The sequence below is a fragment of the Delphinus delphis genome, chromosome 7, assembly GCF_949987515.2.
Source record: "Delphinus delphis chromosome 7, mDelDel1.2, whole genome shotgun sequence".
Taxonomy (NCBI): domain Eukaryota; kingdom Metazoa; phylum Chordata; class Mammalia; order Artiodactyla; family Delphinidae; genus Delphinus; species Delphinus delphis.
The window spans coordinates 14,412,408-14,437,697 of record NC_082689.1 but is presented as its reverse complement, the minus strand read 5'-3'; the positions used below and the strand labels follow the sequence as shown (position 1 = coordinate 14,437,697).

The window sequence follows — 25,290 nt, the reverse complement described above, 5'->3', positions numbered from 1 at the left end:
ACCACTGTTATTATTTGTGGGTTCTTGGTTACTGTTCATGATTATTTAGTTTTCTTCTTCCACAAACCTCAGAGGTTAAGACTTTTTCATGGAACAGATCTTTCTAGTTTGAAACCATTTAAATGAAGCGATGAAAAATATTTAATGGGGATTTCCCTGGTGGCGCACTGGTTAAGACTCTGCCTGCTAATGCAGGTGACACAGGTTCAAGCCCTGGCCCGGGAAGATCCCACATGCTGCGGAGCAACTAAGCCTGTGCGCCACAACTACTGAGCCCATGCGCCACAACTACTGAAGCCTGTACGCCTAGAGCCCATGCTCCGCAACAAGAGAAGCCACCGCAACGAGAAGCCGCAACGAAGAGTAGCCTCCGCTCACAGCAACTAGAGAAAGCCTGCGCGCAGCAACTAAGACCCAACAACGAAGACCCAGTGCAGCCATAAATAAATAAATAAATATATTAAAAGAAAATACTGCTTATTTCTTTAGGTGTGATAACGGTGTTGCAGGTTTTTGCTTGTTTTTTAAAGAAGTAAGCAGTAATGCCTACCTGGGACACTGGCCCTTGTCTCTGTTCTCAGCATGCTCACCACCGTCCAGCCCTCATCACTCATGCCTCAGTGCAGCCTCCTTTCAGGTTATGTGGTGGGCTCATCCCCCTGGTCCACCTCGGGCATGTCGACGACTGGCTACATCTCCCAAGGAACCATGCATCCCACTGCCCCTGTGTTCAGAGCCCACCAATTGTTGTCTCAAATCAGGGGTTCAACTGACGTAATTATGATTCCCAGACCCAGATCCTACATCCCAGCAAGCTTTCAACCTCAGATGCCCCAAATATGCTGAGCTCAGGTTATGTCCTAATCCCTCCTCCCTCACCACTCCACCAAGGACTTTTCTCGCTAGGCAGTAGTTCATCTGGGCAGTACCCGCAGGATGGGTACCATTTCAGCATGACCTCCCTCACCTAAATTAATCAATAGAAGCTTATAATGATGATCTTTAGGCCTGAACTACTAACACAATATTACATTCTGTTGACTATATTTTATGTTACTTAGTACAGAATGTTTATGGATACGTTTCATTACTTATGTTCAACATAGGGGATGAAACAGGAGTTATAAGAAGTCAAAGGCCAACTCACCTCTAAGCATTAAATCTGTTAAAGGATTCTATTCCACTTGCAAAGACAGGACAGCAAAGGCCAAGGTACTTGAAGATGAGAGCACCGTACAGCGCCTTCATTCACTCAAAGGGATTAAACCTATCTGTCTGGTTTTTCAAGGGTCTAAAGACCAGAATGCTGATGTAGCCTAAAAGCCCCCAGATCACCCCCAAAAGTTGTGGGTCATGAATGCACTGGTAGCTCAATGGAGGCCTCAGAGGCACATGCTTTTTCCCTGTGTCCTCTTGAAAGAAGAGTGATTTCAGACAGCACAGAAGTCACTGTGAGTGGGAAACCTTAAAGGTTGTCTCTTCCAGCCAATCATCTAACCTGGAAAAGTCAAATTTTAACTTCATGCAGCTTAGTCCAAGGTCAAAACGGGACCTACCTAGACCCCAGCATCTTTGAAACAGTATTATTTCCTTTGGAGGACAAACATCAGTTACTACCATTTGGTCTGCACCCAGCTGACACACTAGGAAATTGGCAAGACAAATGATCTCTTGGGGTGTTTCATTTGGAAATTATTTATCACATCCAGGCTGAGAGAAGACCATCATCCTTGCTTGGGAATCAGGCAACTGACCTTGAGAGTTGGCTCTACCTCTGTACTCACACTTTCTATCTGGAATTCCCTTCCTTCTCTTTTCGAGCCAAACTCTTTCCCTTCCTTGGGGGACGCATTAAAATCTCCCACTTCTGAGATAAAAATCAAAATGATATTAAATTTAACTCCTAATACTCCAGTACTCTCAAGAAACTATGATATTAAACAAAGGTGTATAATTTCTACTAGGTAATATAGAAATTTGTTTTGTATTGTAGTCAGACATGCCTCATTGGTTTAAAAAAATGGTTAAAAAACAGGCTTAAGTTGGGCTGTTTATTTAAAAAAATCAACAAATTCCACAAACTAAAAAAATTTACTATTCAGAAAACTGGAAACAAAATCTACTAGTCACAATTAAACAGTTTAGTAACATTTTACAGAAGCAAACTATTAAAAACTCTAGGATGGGCTTCCCTGGTGGCGCAGTGGTAGAGAGTCCGCCTGCCGATGCAGGGGACGCGGGTTCGTGCCCCGGTCCGGGAAGATCCCACATGCCGCGGAGCGGCTGGGCCCGTGAGCCGTGGCCGCTGAGCCTGCGCGTCTGGAGTCTGTGCTCCGCAACGGGAGAGGCCACAGTGGTGAGAGGCCCGCGTACTGCAAAAAAACCAAAAAAACAACAAAAAAAACCCTCTAGGATGATACTAATGAACGATATAATCACCAAAGTGTCAGGATCAGATGGCTTTATTTTTCCAAAAAGCACAGTATTTTCTGCCTAGATGAATGTCTAAGTCCCTCTCTGACTGAAGTAAAACAGCTTAACTTTTCCTTCACTATTCTGGCAACCTACACCCGCTCACCTAAACTCATTTTATGTTTTGCCTGCTGCTTATTCTACCCATTTTTCTAGTAGAGGGATCTTGTTTGATGTTCCAAGACTGCGTCAATCTGGAAAAAAAATCTTTTCTTTACACCAGAACCTTAGAAACATGTTCATCTTTGCCAAGATCTATTTTTAAGTTCTTTTGAAAACAACAGTCTGATATTTTTCCAGAAGGTACTTAGAAAGGAAATGTGTCATTTCTTTCAGAGCCTACACTACTGTAAGTGCTTTTCAATCTTCCCCACGCTCCTGCTGTCCCTGTGGAGGGCTGCACCATTAGTCTCCTTTGCCCTCCTCGTTTGAGAAGCATGAACTCATGTAGGGCTGCAGCGATTTCCATGGAGACATGAGAGGAAGTCTCTCTGTAAGACTATAGCCCCACTGTATGCACATCAAACCATCACCTTATTGGTCTCGTTGTTCAGCGCGGTGGATCATCATCTATTTATTCTCTAAATAAATGAAATGCCAAAGTTGGATTGTATTTCTTTATTTTAAATATTTCAGACTGAAATGTGTTTAAAATGTATTGCCGGGCAGGGCCAAGCAAAGGAACAGCTGAAAACAATAACAACATGCTGTTTCTAGGGCTCTCGTGATTTTCTGTCAGCACTGAGCACTAGAGCTAATTCTTTGGCCAAAGAATTTTGCTCCATATAGTGAGAGACACGTTTCCTGCCTAATCATAATGATAACAATAATGACAATGATGATGATGATAACGACAACAATAAACTGATTTAGGAATTCCAGGCTCGGCAATTGATCCTGAAGAAATTTTTTAATAGATGCAAAAAAGAACTACATATTTTAAAAAGTTCATATGAGCATTATTCAAAGGAGTAAAGTTAGGGGAAAATGTTAAATAATGAAATGGATTAATGACACATGAATTTAATTGCCTATATAGTCAGTAAAATTAGTTATGAAGACCATAGAACCATGAAAAAATGTTTATAATATATTAAGGTTTTTTGGGTTTTTTTTTTGCTGTACGTGGGCCTCTCATCGCTGTGGCCTCTCGCGTTGCGGAGCACAGGCTCCGGACACGCAGGCTCAGCGGCCACGGCTCACGGGCCCAGCCGCTCCCCGGCATGCGGGATCTTCCCGGACCGGGGCACGAACCCGTGTCCCCTGCATCGGCAGGCGGACTCTCAACCACTGCGCCACCAGGGAAGCCCGTTTTTGGTTTTTTTTTTTAAGCTTAATATAAGATGATAGAACTAAATTCCATAACTACGCTGAGTCAGGCTGGGCAGGGAGGACAAGGCGGCTGATGAAGGGCAGAAAGAAGGAGAGAAGGGAACACGCCCCCGGGGCAGACAAGGACTCTGGTTCCTGGGGGGCGGGGGGGGGGGTTCCCAGAGAAAAGATGTAGAGCAGCTGAGAAGCAGGGAAACAGCAGGGCCACCAACAATTAAACACCTCCTCATAAGCCCTGAGGCACATAAGGACTTATCTTGTCTGACTTTCAAGTGTACCTATCTCAAATTCTAAATGTAAAAACCGTCCACTCCCTGGGAGTGTGCCCGTTAAATCATTAACCACTGAGAGCAAGGGAGGCTGAGTAGTAAAGCAGGGGTCAGACTGAAGCTCCGGCGCGGCTGCAGGCACTAGAATCAGAGGCAGTTTCAAATAGGCTCGGCCACTTTCCTTTTTTCAGTGCAGCAGAGTCTAAGAGGCCCTGTGCCCCCATGGAGTCTGTCAGGGGATCCGCTGCACCCACGGAGGTCAGTGCAGAGGAGTGACGAGGGCCTGGACACAAGGGCTAGAGGTGCTGGGTGGACGGGGCCTCGAGAGCATCAATTACGCCCCGGGAGCAGTGAGCAGAGAGGCAGAATGGGCAGAGCTGGGCAAAGAAGTCCAGTGCAGAAAGGCAGGAAAGAGAAGACACCAAAAGGCCCAGGACTCGATGGCCTGAAAGATACAGGGCAATAAACCGTGCCTCTTCACAAACGTGTCCCCGCTTAACTTCTCAAAGTTCCCAGAGAAGAGCTCCAGTGGCACAGACGCTACCTCCTGCCTTCTACATATGCACTGCGAATCTAGAAAAGTCTGTTGAGAACATGATGCCACACCCTCAAGGCAAAGATGACAGCCAAGACCTCCATTTTATACTTAGGGAGGCAGAGGTCAGGAGGGAGAAAGTCCTAAAATCAAACAAACCAACAGCAGCCTGGATCAGATTTTCCAACTCTGTCTACTTATTCTGCCAGAAGGTGATGAAAATCCACATTTCAAAACAATACCAAAGTAAATCATTCAAAGCAAAGAAGCTTTATATGGTAATTAATTAATATAGAGAACAATTTTTTAAAGGCCATTCAGAAAACTCTACATTTTATCCTCCAAAGCAGTAACTCCTAAACAATAAGGAAACATGAAGCATTAAATTCCTTTTTTTCTCCAAATAAATGCAGAATGTGGAAAAGTCCAGGTCTAACTCCAAAATTCTCACTTAGCTCAAAAAAATCCTGACTTCTGTGCTCAATACGTACAGTGATTCTAACAAAATCTCTCACTACCTCAAGATCAACTACAGTATACGATTCAATATGTAAGTGCTTGAGGTAGCAAGTTGCAAAACTGGGCCCAATTCTTTACCCCTCCCTGCATCCATGCCCTTTACAATGTGACTCTGTAGCTCTTCCCATCAGGAGGTGGAAACTACTTCTCTGATCTTGAAAATGGGCTACCTTGTGACTTGCTTTGGCCAGAAGAACATGGTTGTAGCAATGCAGTGCCAGCTCTAAGTAAAGAGGCCCTCTCTTGGAAGCCTACCATGGTTACATGAACAAGAGGGCCTAGCCTGCTGGAGGATGAGAGATCGCACAGAAGAGAGCCCCACTGTGCCAGGTGAAGCCGTCCTCCACAGGGCTGCGGCTAAGATGAGCAGGGCCAACACGTGTATAAGTGAGCCTAGCCGTGACTAGATGGACTGTCTAGGTAACCCACAGGCTCATGATCAATGATAACACTTGTTGTTTTAAGCCACTGAATTTTCGGTTGGTTTGCGACATAGCAATAGCTAACTGATACAATGCCATCTGTCCCAAGCAGTGTATCTTTAAGAATAGTTAGGAATCTGACCTTAAAACTGGAAATAAAAACAGCATTTGGCGTTGACAAAGTGTCAAGAATTTCAAAGTACTTAGTGAACACATAAGTCCACTTTAACTTTTAACTGAGCTGTAGGATCCTCACTTTGCTCAGATGCTAATTTGATTCCCAAGAAACTGAAGACATTACTGTAAAAGCATGAATGAAGTCATTACTCTTAATTAAATATTATTCAATATTTTCATCCTGTCTATCAAGGATAGTAGTTCTGTATGTTCTTTTACCTTACTACAGTAGCTACATAAAAAGCAGACTAAAAACCAAAAGTTTGATTAAGAAAAGAAGTACTTATTCCAGGGAGATTAATCTGATCTGCTCAAAGACATTCCTGATGAGGAGCAGAGAGGCCCCTTTTATTTCTTCTAGTCCCTTTGTTTGACTCTTTCAAAGAGCTGATTGAAAGCAAGTTAAAAATATACTTCAGGAAATCACCAAGTCTATAAAGCCTCATCTGCTTAAGCTACAACATACTAGAGCAAAGACAGATTCAAAGCATGATTTTTCTTCTAAAAATCACTGGCTCTCAAAACAGGAGGCATCTCGTGTTAAGTCATGATTAATACCATTTTCAAACCTGTCACTCCATGAGAGCATACATTTGGTTCAATACATATTATTTTCTGGTATGCTTACCTTGAAAGTCATGCCCACACTTTGATAAACAGATGCAAATAGCACACAAGTGTTTCTGTAAAATCACAAGGCCAAGTTCCACCTCGCCCCGACACATCAGCATTTCTAAAACCAGTCCTTTTTTTTTTTATTGGTATGACTTTCTTTTTTTAGCATCTTTATTGGAGTATAATTGCTTTACAATGGTGTGTTAGTTTCTGCTTTATAACATAGTGAATCAGCTATACATATACATATATCCCCATATCTCCTCCCTCTTGCCTCTCCCTCCCACCCTCCCTATCCCACCCCTCTAGGTGGTCACAAAGCACCGAGCTGATCTCCCTGTGCTATGCGGCTGCTTCCCACTAGCTATCTATTTTACATTTGGTAGTGCATATATGTCCATGCCACTCTCTCACTTCGTCCCAGTTTACCCTTCCCCCTCCCCGTGCCCTCAAGTCCATTCTCTACGTCTGTGTCTTTACTCCTGTCCTGCCCCTAGGTTCTTCAGAACCATTTTTTTTTTTGGATTCCATACATATGTGTTAGCATAAAGTATTTGTTTTTCTCTTTCAGACTTACTTCACTCTGTATGACAGACTCTAGGTCCATCCACCTCACTACAAATAACTCAATCTCGTTTCTTTTTATGGCTGAGTAATATTCCATTGTATATATGTGCCACATCTTCTTTATTCATTCATCTGTCGATGGACACTTAGGTTGCTTCCATGTCCTGGCTATTGTAAATAGAGCTGCAATGAACATTGGGGTACATGACTCTTTTTGAATTATGGTTTTCTCAGGGTATATGCCCAGTAGTGCGATTGCTGGGTCATATGGTAGTTCTATTTTTAGTTTTTCAAGGAACTGCCATACTGTTCTCCGTAGTGGCTGTATCAATGTATATTCCCACCAACAGTGCAAGAGGGTTCCCTCTTCTCCACACCCTCTCCAGCATTTATTGTTTGTAGATTTTTTGATGATTAAAACCAGCTCTTTTAAAAAAGTTCTCAGGGGACTTCCCTGGTGGTCCAGTGGGTAAGACTCCACACTCCCAGTGCAGGGGGCCCAGGTTCGATCCCTGTTCAGGGAACTAGGTCCCACATGCATGCCACAACTAAAGATCCCATGTGCTGCAACTAAGACCCGGCACAGCCTAAATAACTAAATATTTTTTTAAACTTAAAAAAAAAAGTTCTCAAAAAAACACCCTAATCATTCCAAAATAGCTAAATTAAAGCAATTTAACCATCTTTAAATTGTAAACTGATATACAGGGGTTATTCAACAAAATGATTTAAAAGAATACAGAGTATAGCATATGCTACAAATTAATTAAGCCCCAGGCCTGATTTCTTTTAAACTCTGAACAAATAGTAAGTTTGGGGAAATCTGATTTTCCAGTCACTCTTAGGATCACTGATGCTATTTTATATCTTGGTAAATCACCAAACATTTGTGTTACCTACTACAAAGGATATTTTTTCCTAGTGTGACAGTACCTCCAGGGTTACCTACAAAAATGTGTAATTCTGGTAGCCTGGCTGGTTTCTATAACATTAAAATGTTAGCCTAAGAGGGAGAGGAAAGGATATGGTACAATCTGCTTTTATCAAATAAACAGCAGTTTCCTTCCAGCCAAGTCTCCTGAACTCTGCCCTCTTCATTACTGCGGCAGAAAGCAGCCTTTCTCCTTTGATAACAAAGGGGGGAAACACTAGATTTTTATTGAATTGATTATCTAAACTGAAAGGCAGGCAAACTAGCCTCTTTCTACAGAGGAGAATCAGACTGGTTTAAAAAAATTAAAATTTCCACCCCCTTCTACAGTCCAGGGAAGGAATCCGGGGCAGCTTCAAGGGTCCACGACAATGGTGACTCTCAGACTGCAGCCCGTGTCACAGGCAGACTTTTATCCTGGAGGGAAGGCCACTTGACTTGTGCGGTGCTTGCGCCAGCCCCTAAATGAATAGCGCTGCTCCAGAAGCCTGATGGCTGGGTTTCTACCTGCAGATGTTTTCTTTTTTACTTGAGGAACCACTCTTGCTGTTATCTTTTCCTGCTGTTAGGCTTTTGTTAGCATCAAAATTATTTTTTGCGACCTCTGCGCCACCCAGGAGGGTAAAAGCTATCACAACCTTTGAGGAGCCGGGGCAGGAGGATAGGATGGAGTCAGTCAATGTAGGGTCCACGCAACACTGATTCTTGAATTAAAAATAAAAAGTTTCAAACTCTGTTCACAGCCTAGAAGTCTTGAAATGCAAGGTTAAACTAACCTAAAAGAAGCACCGTTGGGGGCCGTAAGGGAGAAGCCTGGTTTTCAATTCTGGTCCATGCTTCTTCATTCCTACCAGGTTTATTTGTTTATTGATTCACTCAGACTAACATTTGAGAGACCGCTGACCACATGCTTTCCTTCTGGGAGTCTGGAATTGCAGCACGTGTGAGGCAGAGGCTGCCTTCATGACCAACCCCTAGTGAAAGCCTTGGGTATTGAGTCTCCAGCCACCTTGCTGGTAGAAGGTATTTCACACATGTGATGTAACTCTCTGCTGGAGGAAGAGAGCACCTCCTGAGCTGCCTCCACAGGGCCAGGACTCTTGGAAGCTCATGCCTGCTTTCCTCTAGACTTCACCCCACGCCTTTCCCTTCATGGATTTTGTCGTGGGTTGTCCCACCGTAATAATAAATCAGGACCATAAGCATGACTGTATAATGACAGTCCTAGTGAGTCAAGGAAATTGGCGGTGGCCTTGGCGCCCCCTAACACAGCAGGGCAAAGATTTTTATAAGGGAAAACTTATGACTGACGTGACTTGTAAGTGACCAAATATGGAAATGATGAAAAGGCATAACTCGAAGACAGTTATAAGAACTTAGGTGTGTAAGTGACCCCCCAAACGGTATTATTCTATTCAGACAGGAGAAATTTCATTTTATTTACACACACACACATACATACCCACAGACACAGTAAGCAGAGACATCTTTAGCTTCTGATGAGATTAAAGCAATTAAATGGAAAATAAATGGGAACGAAAACAGTAACAGCCAACACACAAAAAGCGCTTTTATCTGTGCCAGGCACAGTTCAAAGTGCTTTGCATATGAATTCATCTAATTCCCACAAAACCCTATGAGGTAGGTGCCTTTATTATCTCCATCTTGCAGATGAGAAAACTATGATACAGAGAGAATAAGTAACCTGCCCAGGGTCACACGGCTGGGATTCAAACTCTGGCATTCTGGACCCAGAATCTGTTCTAAACTATGCTATAAAAAGAAAATGATCTAACTAAAAGAAAATGATCTATCTAAAACGATAGCTCGTCTTTAGATGAGCTAGCTAAAGAAAACTACTCTAACGACAGAGGAATAAATGCTCTCCCACCCAGGCTTCCCCTTTCTCACTTCTTCACTTTATTTTATAACACAAACGAAAGAGTCTACTTTTAGGCACTGCATGACAACAAAAATACAGTGGTTAACATTCTGGTTTTCTGTATAAACTAAAAACTTCCAGCTACGCCAGGTTTCCTCCTAAGCATAACACTTAAAAATCAAGTTGTTTATTTAAGATTGTTTCCATGTGAACAGCTACTAAATACATAATTTTTCCTTTAAACCGTCTTAATATACTTAGAAATGTCTAAAAGGAAACAAAAAATTAAATAGCTGGTGTAACCAAAAAAAGGAAGATGCCACCAAAAATACTTTAAAAGTTGATTTTCTATAATTTCTATTATTTACCAGCCTAACAGCAACATCCTAAAATATCTTAAAACATATGAGATATCTCTTTGTTTGACTTGGGCCAGACAAAATTGAGTTTCTTGCAGAAATCAACCTTGGCCTACAGGCCCCTGAAGCAATAGTATTAGCACGCTTTTCTCCAAACTCTATTTTCCAAAAAATGAAGACAGCAGGCCCACAGCCTTAACTTATTGATAAGGCTTTTAATAAAGTTTTTATCTTTAAAAAATGCTATCTATCCTTTTCAACCAACTGACTGTCTAATTTTTTGGTGCAGTTCACAGCAAAGAAGTTCAAAAAGCAAACGCGTCTAGGGAATCAATTCCTGCTGCCTCACCACATTTCAGTTCTGTCCTGAAAGCAGAGTCTCATTTTCTGTTTCCCTTACCAGGAAAATGACTGCTGCGGTTCAAATTCTGAAACGTAATACTGAGGTTATTACTTTTATTTTCACGGTCTCCTGACCAGAAAGACAGTCATACTCCAGTGACTCAAGAATATTTTTTTTCACTTTACAAATGTATCATTCTACTTTGCATGCTCAAATATTCTAGTTCCAAAGTGCAAGCAACTGAAAACTAAAATTTAAAAATACTAATGAAGGTTTCATGAAGAATGAAGTTTAAGCAAAAGAGCGTAGGGTACTTACTACTTCAACAAAATAGAAATGAATGCATGTGAGAGTGGTGCCATTCTCTGTTAACCCTTCATGGCACAGTAACCCCTGAAGGTTTCTGATTAGACCCCTAAGCTCACTGCCCAAACCATTACCAGTGACACCAGGTCCGATGGAATTAAGCTGAATACCCCACAATGGTTTATTACTTCCTGGGGGGGGGGATTCTCTGTATGTAGCTCTATCATATATATAGTTTGGTTTTACTGGGAAATAGGTGGGTATATCTAAATGACTCCAGGCAAATACATCCCAGAAGCTGACAAAAAAGAGGACAAAATATAAAGAGTATGCTCTCCCCGTGGGTTTCCACAGGCAAGCGTCATGACAAGTAAACTCTCGACAAACTCTCAGGCCCCGCCCCAGACTTACTGAACCAGAATCTCTGTGTTTTAACAAGATTTATCTCCATGCGACTCTGACGCACACTCAAGTTTGAGAACCACTGTCTAGAGAGACCAGATGAACAAGTACATTAAGCCTGGAGCAGGGTTTCTCAACCTGGGCATTACTGACATTTGGGGCTGCATAATCCTTTTCATGAGGGTCTGTCCTGTGCGTCAAAGGATGTTGAGCGCCCTCTACTCACTAGATGCCAGGAGTACCCTCCCCCAGTTATGACAACCAAAATGTCTCCAGATATTGCCAAATGTCCCCAGGGGGAGCGGGGAGCGGGTGGAAGGCAGAATCCTAGCATTTTACACTTGCTGTCAGAGCAGACAATCACTGACGCTGCCTGGACTCAGGTCTCCCAAGTGTGTAGAATAGGGCCATGGCAGAAAGAACTGGGGCCTCAGAGTCAGACCTGGGTTCAAATCGCAGTCCTATCATTTACTAGCTACGTGACCTTGGGTACTTACTCAATGTCCTTTGTGCCCCAGTTTTCTACATGATCAAATGCCCGTTACAATAAGATGCTTACACCAAATGTTCCATAAAACTCCCAGCGGGGCCTGGGGCAGCGCCTGCAATTAAATGCATTGCTATTTCTGCAGTGAAACAAATGAATATTCACACCACATGGGACAAATAAAGATTACAAATAGTCTCAACTATATAGGTCAAGCTTTAGCGTCAATGAGTTTTCAGGCCTAACTCACACAAAAAAACAAACAAAAGCACATCTGACTTTTTAAATACTTTGAATTTTGGAACTGCTGATAAGACTAGGTGACCGAACTCACCTCACAGGGAGATGTGAGGATTGGATGCAGTCTCGTACATTGGTCCACTTCTGTACTGAGAGAGGAAAGGGACTTTTAAAAGGTTAACTATTGTTATTTCTCAAGTACGAATTCTGATCATGTCATTTGCTTGCTTTGAACTCTTTGATGGTCCCCCACTGCTTGCAAACTAAAGTCCAAATTCTCCTGTCCTTTCCCTCTGCCTGGACGAGGGTCACACAGACCACACCTCTCTCCAGTGATTTCTCCTCGGGGAGGCTTTCCTTGAAACCCAGCCCTCACCCAAGGATACTCCTTCCTCGGTGTCTCCCCAGCACCCAGGAAGTTGAGAGCACATGGCCATCTCTTCACCACACCACCCAGCCCTTTGGAAAAAACAATTTCAGCATCAGTTTTTTCTACCCACCGGTCTAGCATGGGCCCAGCACACAGTAAGTGTCCAATAAATGCTTGTTTGATGAATTAGGGTGGTCAGTGTTCTATTTCCTCAACAGGCTGGTTCTATCAGGTCAGAGGCCATAAAATCAATGATTCCAAAGTTATATAAGGGCAGGTGCTATGACTTTTGATCCTTGTTCTATCTCTAGGGCCTGGCACTCAGTAAGTACAGTATTGCTAAATATAGAAATGAGTGAATAAGTAAATGACTGAAGAATATGACACATTTATGACAATGTAAAAACAAACCACCACATCCAACAACAACAAAAGCCCCATAGCCGTGTGCTTTCGTAAATCTCATGAAGTGTAGCACCTCCTGAAAAGAGTGTCCTACCTTCCAGGACGGTCCATGGGCCTGAAACACAAATTAGAAACCTGAGGCCCCTACCCTCGCCTGGTCCAGTCATCTGCCAGGACCCTGCTGTGCCCCAGTGACAAAATGAGCTGATCTAAGGCTCCCCCAGAACACTTCAGTCCCAGAGCAGCTAAGTAATCACTTTCCATAAAACATTAATCAGCACTGCTCCTGGCCAATAATCTCAAATATTCGGCGACTGACCCAACACACGAATCATGAATAAAATATTTTACCGAATAAAGACAGATAACTTGTATAAAGCATTGCCTGCATCTATGTTCATATCATGCAAATATCATTATTCTGTCCTTTGCCTGTTTTTACATTCCCCTCTTCTCCCTGTGGCTCACGCATCCCTCTCTCTCCCATTCCCATCCTGGTGAGGCACCCACACCCAGGTCCCACCAAGGTCAGCTACATGTAAATTGCCAGGTCACAATAAACTCACTCAAAAGCAAAATGCAAAGGTCAAAGAGGCCCTGAGGGCTTCAGGTTTCCTCTTTCCATTTGGGACAGGCCCCCAAACGTACTTACTTCAAATGTAGATTACAAAAGGCCTCCAGCTTTAAGAGAACAGCAGTACCTTCCTTCTTCCAGAAAGCCTTTCCACTTTTGCAATATCACCATTTAAGACCACTCCTTGCAGCAAGGAAACGCAGTTTCTCTCAATAACATCAGTCGTTTCCTCCAAATTCCCACAGTAAAGCCACTAACCTTTTAAACTTTTAGGGTTTAAAAGAATGCCAAAGTTTTAAAACAAATAAACCTCTCTCCAATCCAATCACACAGCCCTGGGAAGACCAGAGAGCTGGACTGGGGAATCCTGGGGTGCATTTGTGGCATCACCAGTATTTCTGTGCCTCTCCATGGGCCTCAGTTTCCTCTTGGATAGAATGAGAAAATCGCATCAGATCAGTGTTTCCCAAAATACGGTGGGCAAGACGTCTTGTTACAAGATACATTTGACTTTAGGTGACACAGATGAACATGTTTTAGCTTTTAGTTTAATTTCTTATGGCCAGTGATAACCGGTTTTCCATTAATAGTGCAAATATCAAGTTATCTTAAAAATAAAAGTATCTTTCATTATTCTTATTAAGTTTTTTCTTAAGAGAGTCACTTTTAGAAAAAAAAGAAACTATTTTGTAAATAACAATTCAGGTGGTCCGAGCTGCTGTGATAAAATAACTGATCTAGGGACCTGGTGTGCGCGACACAGAGGTGTAAACTCCGGCGTAAAGCAGAAGGAAGACCGTTGAAGCCCCGGGAGGTTTGTTGCAAGAAGGGAATCACTGGCACCGGGTCCCGCGGTAACCGGCCACCAGTCCCGGCTCCCAGAGAAAGCGGCTCGGAACTGACCGAGGAGGGGACGCATCCAGCTCTGGGAGAAATCCCACAAAGGAGAGTGCGAGGCGGGGCGGGAGTCCCAGACTGGAGGGACGTGGCGGAGATGCGGGTCTCGGGCTGGCAGAGCGCAGTGGACGCGGGAGGGACAGGTGTCCCGGACTGAAGGTACGAACCAGGTACGGCATACCGGGCGGGAGGAGCGCGGTGGGGGTCGAGACTAGGGAACCCAAAAGCGGGAACCCTGGACGGGGCTGGGGCCCAGAGGCCAGAAAGGTTGGCGGGGGCGACAGGCCGCGGGACCCGGCGGCCGTGGACGTCCCCACGAGAAAAGCGACGAGGCCGCCGACCCCACGGTCCCTACACCCGGTCGCCGGCGGGAGTCCGGGCCGCCCCCGTCGCGCCTCGGCCCCGCGCTCGACCCGCCGGCCCTACCTGTCCTCGCTGGCTGTGATCACGCCGTCCTCCTTGGGGATGAGCAGCGCGGCCGTGACGGCGTCCTGGTGCCCCTCGATCTTGCTCAGCAGCACCGGGCGGCTGCTCTGCGGCCTGGAGTGGATCTCGGCCGCCATGTTCGCACAGCGGCGGCGGCGGCGGCGGCGGCGGTCTTCGCGGCGGGCGGCCCATCAGCTGATGGCCGGGCGGGGACCTGCAGGTTTCGCTTTGGCTCCTCGGCGGTGAGGGTGCCGCACCGCCGTAAGCTCCCGAGTGCTGCCGCCAACGATCGTATTGGCTGGGGAAGACGCGCAACTAAAATTACTTGGCGGAGAGAGAGAGGCCCTTAGGGATTTGGCAGAGACGTGGTGAAACTCACAAAGGTTGAAAAGTAAAGTCATTCACCCAGGAGTGGATTGAGCAGTTGGCGGCGAAGAGGAATTGTCCCCCAAACCAGAGCCTTGGGAAAATAATACTACTACATTGTATCCATTCTAAGAAGCCTTTGTTTGGACCACAGCTCCATTTCAGACATGATAAAGTGTGAAAAAAATGAGTGCAATTTAGAATCTTTGAAAGGCACTCATTGAGGGGTGACTATATACCAAGCACTATCCCAAAATCTTTACACGGGCTATCTCAATACTGATAACAACCATAAGAGGTGGAGAGGTAAGTGCTCTTTTAATCTTATTTTGGAGATGAGAAAACTGAACCATGGAGAAGTTAAATCACTTGCTTAAGGTCACAAAGCTATGAGAAAGAGAAAAGCAGCCCTAGACCTCTAGGAGCTGGCCTGGTACTGTCAGCCAGACTTGGGTGTTGCTAAGAGCTGGCTGGGTGCTCACAGCTGGTTCCTGTGGAATATAAACGTCACTGAACCGAACTTGGGTCCATTAGGCTGCAGCGCAGCAAAGCCAACCTACTGACACCAGGTGGTGAAGGAAAGTACAGCGTTTATTTGCAGGGCACCAAGCAAGGAGAACAGGCAGCGTGCTCAAAAGACCCAACTCCCTGATGGCTTTCAGGGAAGGGTTTTTAAAGGCAACATTTGGGGTGCGGGTTGCAGTTTGTGGACTTTCTTCTGGTTGGTTAGTGGTGAGGTTACGAGTTATGTTTCAGAATCTTAAACATCAACCTCTGGTTCCAACTGGTCTGAAGTCTATGTGCTTTTGGTCAGCCTGTAGTCACCATCCTCCACCTGGATGGGAGGAGGGGTGTCTTAGTTTCTGCAGAATAGCTCAGAGATATGCATCAGACTGCTACCTCTCTTCCTTGAGGAGGAACAAGGACTCTGTTTTATGGCTAAACTATTGTTTAAGCTATCATTACTTTCCTTGCTTGACTGCTATTCCTTTGTTTCTATGTTCCTTCACTCCCCTAATCAGTAACTGAGTCTGCTCTTTGGAACTCAGGGAACACCTAGTGACTAAAGCCTTTTTCTACCAACAAGAAACTGGGGACATGGAAGGGCTTTTTTGTCCTGCTTGGTTTCAATCCCCCCCTTTTCTTTAATACTCCTCAATGAGAAACTTTCAATACAGAGACACTTCATTTAACATTATTGTGCTCCAACTAGATTATTAGATCATTTATTAGATTATTTCTCTCAAATAATGGGATATTGCAAAAATACAGTTCCCTGTGCTTTCTTCCATTCCATTTATTTGATTGATATTCCATGAATTTTCAATACTTCACATTGCAGTGTAATAAAAAGACCAATCACAATCCCCTCTCACCTTTTCTTAGAGAACTTGCTTCATCCAGAAATTCATCAGCTTGTTTTGTGATATGTACCAAATCCCTCTTTTCTTCTCTCCCTCCCTATAGGGAACCTTTTTACAAGCTGGAATGAACAGTTCAGATTCTTCCTCTTGAAAAGTTAAGCTAAGAGACCTAAACTGTTGTATGACCTGTCAAAGGAAAATAACAGCTAGACAGTAGTTAATAACAGATTTTATTTAGGAACTATTGTAATGAGGGAAAAGGGACCCCAGCGTACAACTGGGATCAATTCCCAATGTAGCAGGGACAAGTGGGGATTTGAAGCCAAGGAGCAGGATGGGTGGTCAGTGGGTGGAAAAGTACTAAGAGGAAACATCAGGGGTAAAGGAGGAGTCTGGCTAAACCAAGTTGACAAAACTCTTGCAGAAGGCAGGCCAGCATGATCAGACATGACTGGAGGATAGAGAGGCTTATAAGTTTGATTAGATATCAAGGGTGATGAGATAATGAAGATGGGGGAGCCTCTCTAAACTGACTTAACAGGATCCTTGCTGAAACTGGGTGATGCAGGCCTGTCAAGCGGGGGGACACTGGAACCTAAGATCAAAGCCTTGTTGAGGAGAGGGCTTACAGCAGCCTGACTGAACTTTGGTCAAGGGAGAATCTTTGCCAGATCCTAACATCAGAGATTCCTGAGCTAAGTAGTAACATGTTTGGGTCTGTGTTTCAGGGAGATGAATGTAGGTGAGATGTGTAGGTGAGATGTGCAAGGGAAGAGAGGAAGGTAAAAGACTGATTACAATGAAGGCTGATTACAATAACCTGGGAGAGAGGTAGCCTAAGCCATCAGGTAGCTGCTTTCAGTCTAAACTGAAAAAAGACTTGGCAACTAGACAAAAGAGGGTGTTTGTGGAAAAAGGAACAACTGAAGACATAGGAGCCCAATCTGGGTGAGGAGGGATTTTAACGCCATTAACAAGTAGAGAGACCACAGAAAGAGGTGCCCCTTTCAACATCCAGATGTTCTGCACCCAACTCAAAATTTGATAATTCAGACAAGATTTCCCTTGTGATTTAATATTAAATTTAAAATATATATTTACAGTTTGGTAAGAAAGCAATATGATTATATTGCTAAAAAGTGAAAGATTAAAAAAAGACATAAGTCCACTGTTCCCATCTTGATGTAGTTTTTTCCATTCTTTCCTTTTTTTTTTTGCTGTAAAAAAGTTTGTACTCAGTTTTTAAATAAAAATGTTTATTTTGGATAAATCAATATGTTTTAGTACAGGGGTCCTAAAACGAAGGCTTCTGGAGACATGCCAGGTAAATGTTTTCTCATAAATAGTGGCTAAGACAGGTTGGTAAGAAGTGTTTTCTTTTTTTGAGAATTTAAGTGTTTTCTTTAAACGTGAAACAACTTTTTTGTTTTACTTTAATTAGAACGGAAGGAACGAGAGCAACTGACAGGATGAAGAAACTTTTCCAGAAATTCCTGCACCCAAATACCCAGCAGGCCCTGCTCCCCCAAGATAAATTCTCAGGCGCGCAAACACACCAACGTTTGCGCACGCGCACTAAAGCAGCCCAATCGCCCCACCCGCCGCGCGCTGGCTCCGCCCCGACCTCGCTCTCCTACCCCGGTTCCGGGGGAACTGTGTTACCGCGACGCTGGGCCGGCCTTCTTCCTTCCGCCGTCCATTGCTTTCTTCTGCGCGATGGCGTCCGGGCTTGTGAGGCTGCTGTTGTGGAGGCCTCGCTGCCTCCTGGCACCGGCCGTACCTGTTCTCGCCCCGCCGATTCGGGGAGTGAAGAAGGCATTCCGCGCCGCCTTCCGCTTCCAGAAGGAGTTAGAGCGGTGGCGCTTGCTTCGGTGCCCGCCGCCGCCCGTGCGCCGGTAGGAGCCACCTCAGGACGGGGTAGGGGTGGCGGTTGGGTACCTTGGCCTCCCCTCCCCGCAGCTTCGGCCAGGCGGCGGGAAGGATTGCTCACTGCTGTTGCGCTCCTGGCTTGACCCTAGTTGTGCGATAGGGACACCCGCGGGACGTGGACGCGTGGCCGAGGCAAAGGGAATGGTGGATTTCTGCTAAGGGGTTGGGCGCGTGGCTGCCCGCGACGCTTTCGGAACTCCCATTTAGAATCCGAAAGTTGTGGAAAAGTTGTGAGAAATGACGCTGGCTGGAGGGTAATCTTTATCTGGGCTTGGGTGTTGTAGCCCCTGCTTTGTGATGATGCCTGCGAATTCTTTGGGTACGGACAAGAGGGAAGAAAGCACTCTACAGTATTGCGATTTAGGGCAAGAAAAAATTACACAATCACAAGTCCACTGTCCAGAGAAAAAGGAAAACGGTTTGGCTTTAGGTTTCTGCCGAAATTAACCTTGTTCCAGTAGTAGAAAATCTGGTAGGAATAGACGCAGGTCTTTATAGCTTCAAAAAAGACCCTACTATGCATGAGGTTTTGCACCTTTTTCTCTTTAATAACGTGTCTTTAATAAAAAGGTTTTGCACCTTTTTCTCTTTAATAACATGTAGTTGTGGCTATACAGGTTGATGCACCGCACTCTTTTATGACTCCATTTATGGTTCTTTGATTTCCATACTGTTGCTATTACAACCGATGAAACAGTGTACACCTGTTAGTTACATCGACGTAACAGCTTTGAAGTTATTACTGTTTTGGAAATTTAGTATGAAAATTTGATAGGTACTTTAATGTTGCCCTCCAAAAAAAAAGGTTGATCCGGTTTATACACCTACTAGGAGGTGTATACGTGTTCATAGTCCTGTATACTCTCCACACAGAATATTAAGTTCTTTCTAAAAAGAAAAATAAAATAATGTTTCTTCTTAATTCACATTTGATTATTGTGAGGTTAGTCACTTTAGGCTTTTATAGTTGGAAGAAACTTTATGGACTGTATAGATTATATACATCGTATGACTTACAGCCCATATCTTTATACTTTGCTGCACTTTTTTACTTAAAAGAGTTTTATTTTCGATTTATTGTCTTTATTTTTAAAAAGACCTATTAATAATTCTTGAGAATGATTATGAACTTTTAACCTATTTGTAATATTGATACTAGATTATTTAATTGCTAATTTAAATGGTTGTTTTCAAAACTTAAAATAATAAAATACAAGATAAATATAATATACTTACTGTTTATGGGTTGACCCTATGAAATTATAATTTGTATTTCATATCTAAGTATGAAGCGTAGTCCCATTTAGAGCAGAAGTAAAGAACCTAAAAGTTAGGATAATGGCTTAGTCTCTGATGTTGAAGAACCACTTTGATGTGGCATTTGACTCAAAGGGAAAATTAATCTGGCAAAGAACCACAAGTAATCACGTGACATAAGTTTTAATTTTCAGAAAATCAGAGTCTGGAATTTGAATGAAACTCAGTATTTTTAAATCTCCTTTATATAATTAATAAAATTGCATCACAATGAAAAATGTTTGCATCATAGTAACATCTTGTTGTTCTCTTTACCATCTATCTTCTGTTTTACATTTTCAGTTCAGAGAAGCCCAACTGGGATTACCATGCTGAAATGCAAGCATTTGGCCATCGGTTACAGGAAACCTTTTCCTTAGATCTTCTCAAAACTGCATTTGTTAATAGCTGCTATATTAAAAGTGAGGAGGCCAAACGCCAAAAACTTGGAATAGAGAAAGAAGCTGTCCTTCTGAACCTTAAAGATAATCAAGAACTATCTGAACAAGGGACATCTTTTTCACAAACTTGCCTCACACAATTTTTTGAGGACGCATTCTCAGACTTACCCACTGAAGGCGTTAAAAGCCTAGTTGACTTTCTCACCAGTGAGGAAGTTGTGTGTCATGTAGCTAGAAACTTGGCAGTGGAGCAGTTAACGTTGAGTGCAGAATTCCCAGTCCCCCCAGCTGTGTTAAGGCAGACTTTCTTTGCAGTGATTGGAGTCCTGTTACAGAGCAGCGGACCTGAGAGGACTGCACTTTTCATCAGGGTAGGTGATTGTTAATTGCACACTCTGGGACATGCTTGAGGTAGACAGAAAGAAAAATTTCTTTTTATACTTAATGTCCTTGCTCTATGACCTTGGCAGGTTACGTGTGAGTTTTTCTCCCTGCCCAAACTGAGAAAGACCTAAAGCTTTTTTATGGTAGTGTCTTAATTATTCCAGTTGTCTCTTACTGAGGACAGCATCAGAGGTGAATACTAAATTCTGGGTTGTGCGTTCGTAAGCACTGCAAGCCATGTCTTTAGCTTTACATCCTCAGGTACAAGGGTAGAGCCTACATGGTAGATGCTCAGTAGATGTTTAGTGAATGAATGAGTCCAAAGAACACTATTGGAGGGGCTAGTATGGTTAGGGAGCTCCATGCTTAAGTACTGGCTGCTGTTCTGTTCTTCTAAAGTGATAAAATCTTGGATTTCTGAGTCCCTATGATGTATACCTAACTCCTTGTTAGCCAGTAGCTTGGCTAATTAAAATAATTAATAATTGGTATGACTTAACTCCACTGTCCTTTTAGAATTGTTAACTGGGAGAAGTTTCATCCTTTGCTTTTGGATGAAAACATGAGTTTTTGGTCTCTCTTACATAATGCATAGTCCAGGCAGTCACTTCAATTCACAAAAACAGTCTTGATTCAGACCTTTGAACCTCACGTGTTTTAAACCAGCATCCCTTACTGTTGGAATCTATTTATTTAGTTTTGACACTGATCATTTTGATCAAGAAGGATACCTGTGTTGACCAACACTCAGACTTCATTCATAGATGAGACCTGTCTTCCTCCTTCCCCAACCAGGGCTTATAATAGGTAGACTACCTGTTTGCCTTTGGGAAGCAGGTATGTTAAGTGACCCCTCTGGAGTGGGAGCTGAGGGAAAGAAGGAAAGCAGAAGATATTTACTTGATGTCTGTAAACTGGTTTAGTGCTTTCTGAGCCTGATCAGTGTTTAAAACAGACTCTAGTGAGCATTTTGTTCCCTGCTGGAACCTCGTAACCAGGTTCCTTTACATGGGTGTTGGCTGTCAGCTTCTAGTTTCCTGGGTGGGATTCCTCCCAAAATGACATCCCTTCTGTGTTCCATGTCAGGCCTTAGGGATTTGTGTCCCTCTGAGATCAGGTGCAGACTTCCACCCCACCTCTGCAGGCAGCTTCTGCCCGCCTGTTGAGCAGGCATGTGTGTTGGCTGCCCGTTGACTGAACATCACTTGCCTCAGATTCAGAAGCCAGTGGACCCTTTGAAGCCCTCTAGGCTTAAGGTGAAAAGGGGAGCCTCTCCTGCCCCTTCCTCCCCCTGCAATTAAATAGCTTTTCCTAAAGAAATTCTGACAAAATCTTCCCTTGATTTCCATTCTCTCCCTATCACTATAGCTTATGTAGAGGCTAGAACTGCCTAGTTTTCAGTCACCTTTTTGAAATTTTCACAGGGTAGTCATGAGACCATTTTGGAAATACTTGTTTACCATATTTTAGTGCCTCTGTTGACAGTTCCAATTGTAGATCCTAGTAGAGTCAGATAATTCAGATAGCCATGTCTAAGTCAAGAGCTTTGATATCTCCCATAGGAGAACTGACTGCATTGGTGATACAGTGGTGAGTGTAGCTGCCTTCCATAGTAGAACTGACAGGTTTGAGTTGTCTTATTTCATTCATGTGTCCACCTAATATTTATTGTCTGCTGTGTGCCGGGCACTGTGCTGAGCACTGAAGCCCGAGCTTAGTAGCATTCGATCCTTGCCTTCAGGGTCCTACTCACAGCTCATTAGAGGTAGAGTGGAATGTGGGCGGTGCTCCCACTTATTGTAAGGAGGAGAGGGAGCTCAGGAGGCAACGGCTAACTCTAGCAGGGCTGGGGAAGCTTCACGGAACTGACACCTGCCCCAAGAAGGTCATTCCAGGAAGAAACCTTGAGGATGAGCTTCTGCTCTAGGACCTGCAAGTAATTTTGTGTGGTCAGATCATTTTGTATCTGGGGAAATGGGAGATGGGTCTGGACCTTTTAGAGCCAGTGTGGGGAAGATCTTTTGAAACTGTGCATCAGTATTACCATCACTGAGAACGTGCTCGAAATGCAGACTCTCAGGCAACACCTCGGACTGCTAATGCGTATCCCTGGGAGTGTGGCCTAGGAATCTGCTTTAACTAGGTCTCCAGCTGATCCTTAAGCACCCCAGAATTTGAGCAGCACTATTTTTAGCCATGCTGAGGAGTCTGTATTTGATCGTCTAGTAAAGGCTAATGTGGAGACAGCTGGAGAAGCTCTAGGTAGGAGATCTTCATGATCAAATGTGCATTTACTTGTTTATTTTGATTTACAGTATTAATTTCAGGTGTGCAATATGGTGATTCAATATTTTTATAGATTATACTCCACTTAAAGTTATTATAAAATATTGACTATATTCCCTGTGCCATACAGTATATCCTTGCGGTTTATTTATTTTATACATAGTAGTTCTTACCTCTTAATCCTGTTAAATTTTTAAATTTCTATAAAAAATGTACTTTGAATTATGGTCCTTATTTTCTTTATACTAATTTAAATGTATCAGTTGTATTTTTTATATGCAGGACTTCTTAATTACTCAAATGACTGGAAAAGAACTCTTTGAGATTTGGAAGATAATAAACCCCATGGGGCTACTGGTAGAAGAATTGAAGAAAAGGAATATTTCAGCTCCCGAATCTAGACTTACTCGGCAGTCTGGAAGCACCACAGCTTTGCCTGTGTATTTTGTTGGCTTATACTGGTTAGTAAAATTTTAATCTTAACTTCATAATATTGATCAGAAGCCTTAAAAACTGACTTTTCACAATTTCTTATTATAAGCTCTAATTGCATTAAAAGATTTTTTAAAAATCTCATTCCCATGGTTATCTAGTCACTACTTCCTTTCCTGTATAGTAGCTTTTGTTAACCAACTATTCACTGTAGAATTTCATGGAGTATCTGCTAATATAAATATTTCTGTAAAAAAATTTTGACTCATAAGTATTACAGATTTAACCGCAGTCCACACTTGTAACAGCTTCAATTGAGCCTAGAACTGGGAAAGAAAAGAAACTAAACGTTGTCCACCAAAAATGTATAATTCACCCATGCTGAGAACATTTTTGGTTTCTTAGTAACAGTTGACCTGCCTCAAATTGATTTCAGGTGGATTGAAGTGTTAAATGTAAACTGTGAATATCTAAGGTAACTAAAATTTAGGTAAATATTTTTCTGATCTTTATGTGATGTAGGACTTTATAGGTATGAAAGCAATGAAAGACATCACAAAGGAGAAAACTGATAATGTTTTAAGAAGTTTCTTCTTTAGTTTTAATTGAAGTGCAAAGCAAAATGAGATACTCTTGCTTATCAGATTGACGAGCTTTAAACACATCCTTTATCAGCAGTTCATACACGGATGGTAGAAAGAAAAAAAAGCGCAGTATTTGTTACTTCTGGTGAATATTGTTGCCAAAATTAGATCAGGCAGAACTGATTTGTGCACTTTGTTTTATGATGCACCATGTAATTTTAGGCTACTGTTGGGTTTTTTTTCCTAGTGATAAAAAGTTGATCGCAGAAGGACCTGGGGAGACAGTAATAGTTGCAGAAGAAGAAGCTGCTCGAGTGGCACTTAGGAAGCTCTACGGGTTCACCGAGAATCGCCGGCCCTGGGACTATTCCAAGCCCAAAGAACATGTGAGAGCAGAAAAGACCATCACTGCCAGCTAGCCAGCCAGCCAGCCAGAGATGTGGCAGCCTGAAATTTGTAAGCAAAACAGGGAGACAAATGTCAAAAGACATCCAAAGCTGGACATTTTTTAAATTGTAAAGAAATATATCTTATTCCTCATACTGAGTTCCTAAAATTAAACAAGTATTGATATTTATCAGGTCACTTTTCTTTTCTTTTTAATCACTTTTGTTTTGTCAAAAGTCTTTTTTGTTATTTTTCTGATAAATTTTAACTAAAGTTCTTGATTTTATTATTGTAAATATTTAACTTGTACAGTTAGGTGTATTTTATTCCCTTCTAGCTTTGAAGTATCATAATTTGAATATATGTTTTATGTGAAGTTTGCTGTAATGCCAATAAAAAAGTTACTCTTTAAGTGTTCCATTGTAGCTTAATTTGCTATACCCAGGTTAGTGAACTTTGCCTCCCTAGTATGACTTTAGCTAAAAAGTAATGTTACAACTCTTAACCTTTAGAAATGTAAGGGGCTGATTATAATAATTAGGCATTTACATGAATTCTAGATTCTGTCTAGGTTTAAAATTCTGTATACTAATTAATTTCATAGTTACTCAATAGCTATAAAACGAATGGCAGGGAACATACGTTTTATGCTTTTAAAATAAAACAGAAATCAAAAGCAGCTTAAAATGTTGAAGCTAATGGAAAAATAGGGTATGTATTTATCAATTAGTATTCCATAATCATCATCATACCTACCATGTACCAAGCACTCTTCTAAGTATTTTATTATAACACGTTTAATTCAGTAGAGGACAAATCTTAAGAGTGTGTCCTTCTGGTTCTTTAATCCTTTGTGTTCAATTCAGTAATCCTGCAAATTCCCTTTGATTTATTTCTTTTCAACTTTTTGGCAACAGTAATAATTTTTAGTTTCAGTCTGCCAGTAGTCACTCCCAGAGGTTAACAAGAAAAGTGGGAGTTGAGAATAGAAAAGTGGTAAAATGTTTAAACTGACAGCACTTTTGCCATGAAATCTTTTTTATAAGGGAAGATGAAGGATCTTTGAAACTCCTTTCCTGAGACTGGTTAGGAAAGTGGACTTAATATTATATGTAAGAAGGCTCACAGCTATGACAGTTAACACAGAGACTGCATTTGGAGGGACGTTTGAGAATGACCTAGTTGGCAGAATTAGTAGGCTAAATGTAAACTATTTCACTTTTCTTTTGAGAGTAACTGCAACTCCTAATAATTCAACACAGGGATAGAGGACCAAATCCAGTAGTAAAATGCTACTCTTATGCGTATCATCCATGACAAGTAAACCTGAC

The 25,290-nt window shown here is 42.6% G+C and overlaps 2 protein-coding genes across 5 annotated transcripts in view; one reads left to right on the top strand and one right to left on the bottom strand.

Annotated features, from left to right (window-relative positions):
- The window catches only part of WDFY1 (WD repeat and FYVE domain containing 1), a 57,345-nt gene extending 42,651 nt beyond the window's left edge, over positions 1–14,694 (bottom strand). For all 4 annotated transcript variants that reach the window (XR_009520102.1, XM_060016031.1, XM_060016030.1 and 1 more), the window contains exon 1: positions 14,531–14,694. Coding sequence is in view for 3 of the 4 variants with exons in the window: in XM_060016031.1 (XP_059872014.1) it covers positions 14,531–14,667 (137 nt within the window). In the remaining variant the exon portion in view is untranslated. The remainder of the gene's footprint in view (positions 1–14,530) is intronic.
- Positions 14,695–17,944: 3,250 nt separating this feature from the next.
- MRPL44 (mitochondrial ribosomal protein L44) lies at positions 17,945–24,361 on the top strand. Its single transcript, XM_060016029.1, has 4 exons — positions 17,945–18,155; positions 19,789–20,257; positions 22,839–23,017; positions 23,820–24,361. Exons 1-4 carry the CDS (start codon positions 17,977–17,979, stop codon positions 23,989–23,991), a joined length of 999 nt encoding a protein of 332 aa, XP_059872012.1. The 5' UTR covers positions 17,945–17,976; the 3' UTR covers positions 23,992–24,361.
- The last annotated feature ends 929 nt before the right edge of the window (positions 24,362–25,290 follow it).

Coding starts and splice junctions, on each gene's coding strand:
- MRPL44 (XM_060016029.1), top strand. CDS start 17,977: ATGGCGTCCGGGCTTGTGAGGCTGCTGTTGTGGAGGCCTCGCTGCCTC. Junction 18,156..19,788: donor CCGCCGCCGCCCGTGCGCCG/GTAGGAGCCACC, acceptor TTACATTTTCAG/TTCAGAGAAGCCCAACTGGG. Junction 20,258..22,838: donor GGACTGCACTTTTCATCAGG/GTAGGTGATTGT, acceptor TTTTATATGCAG/GACTTCTTAATTACTCAAAT.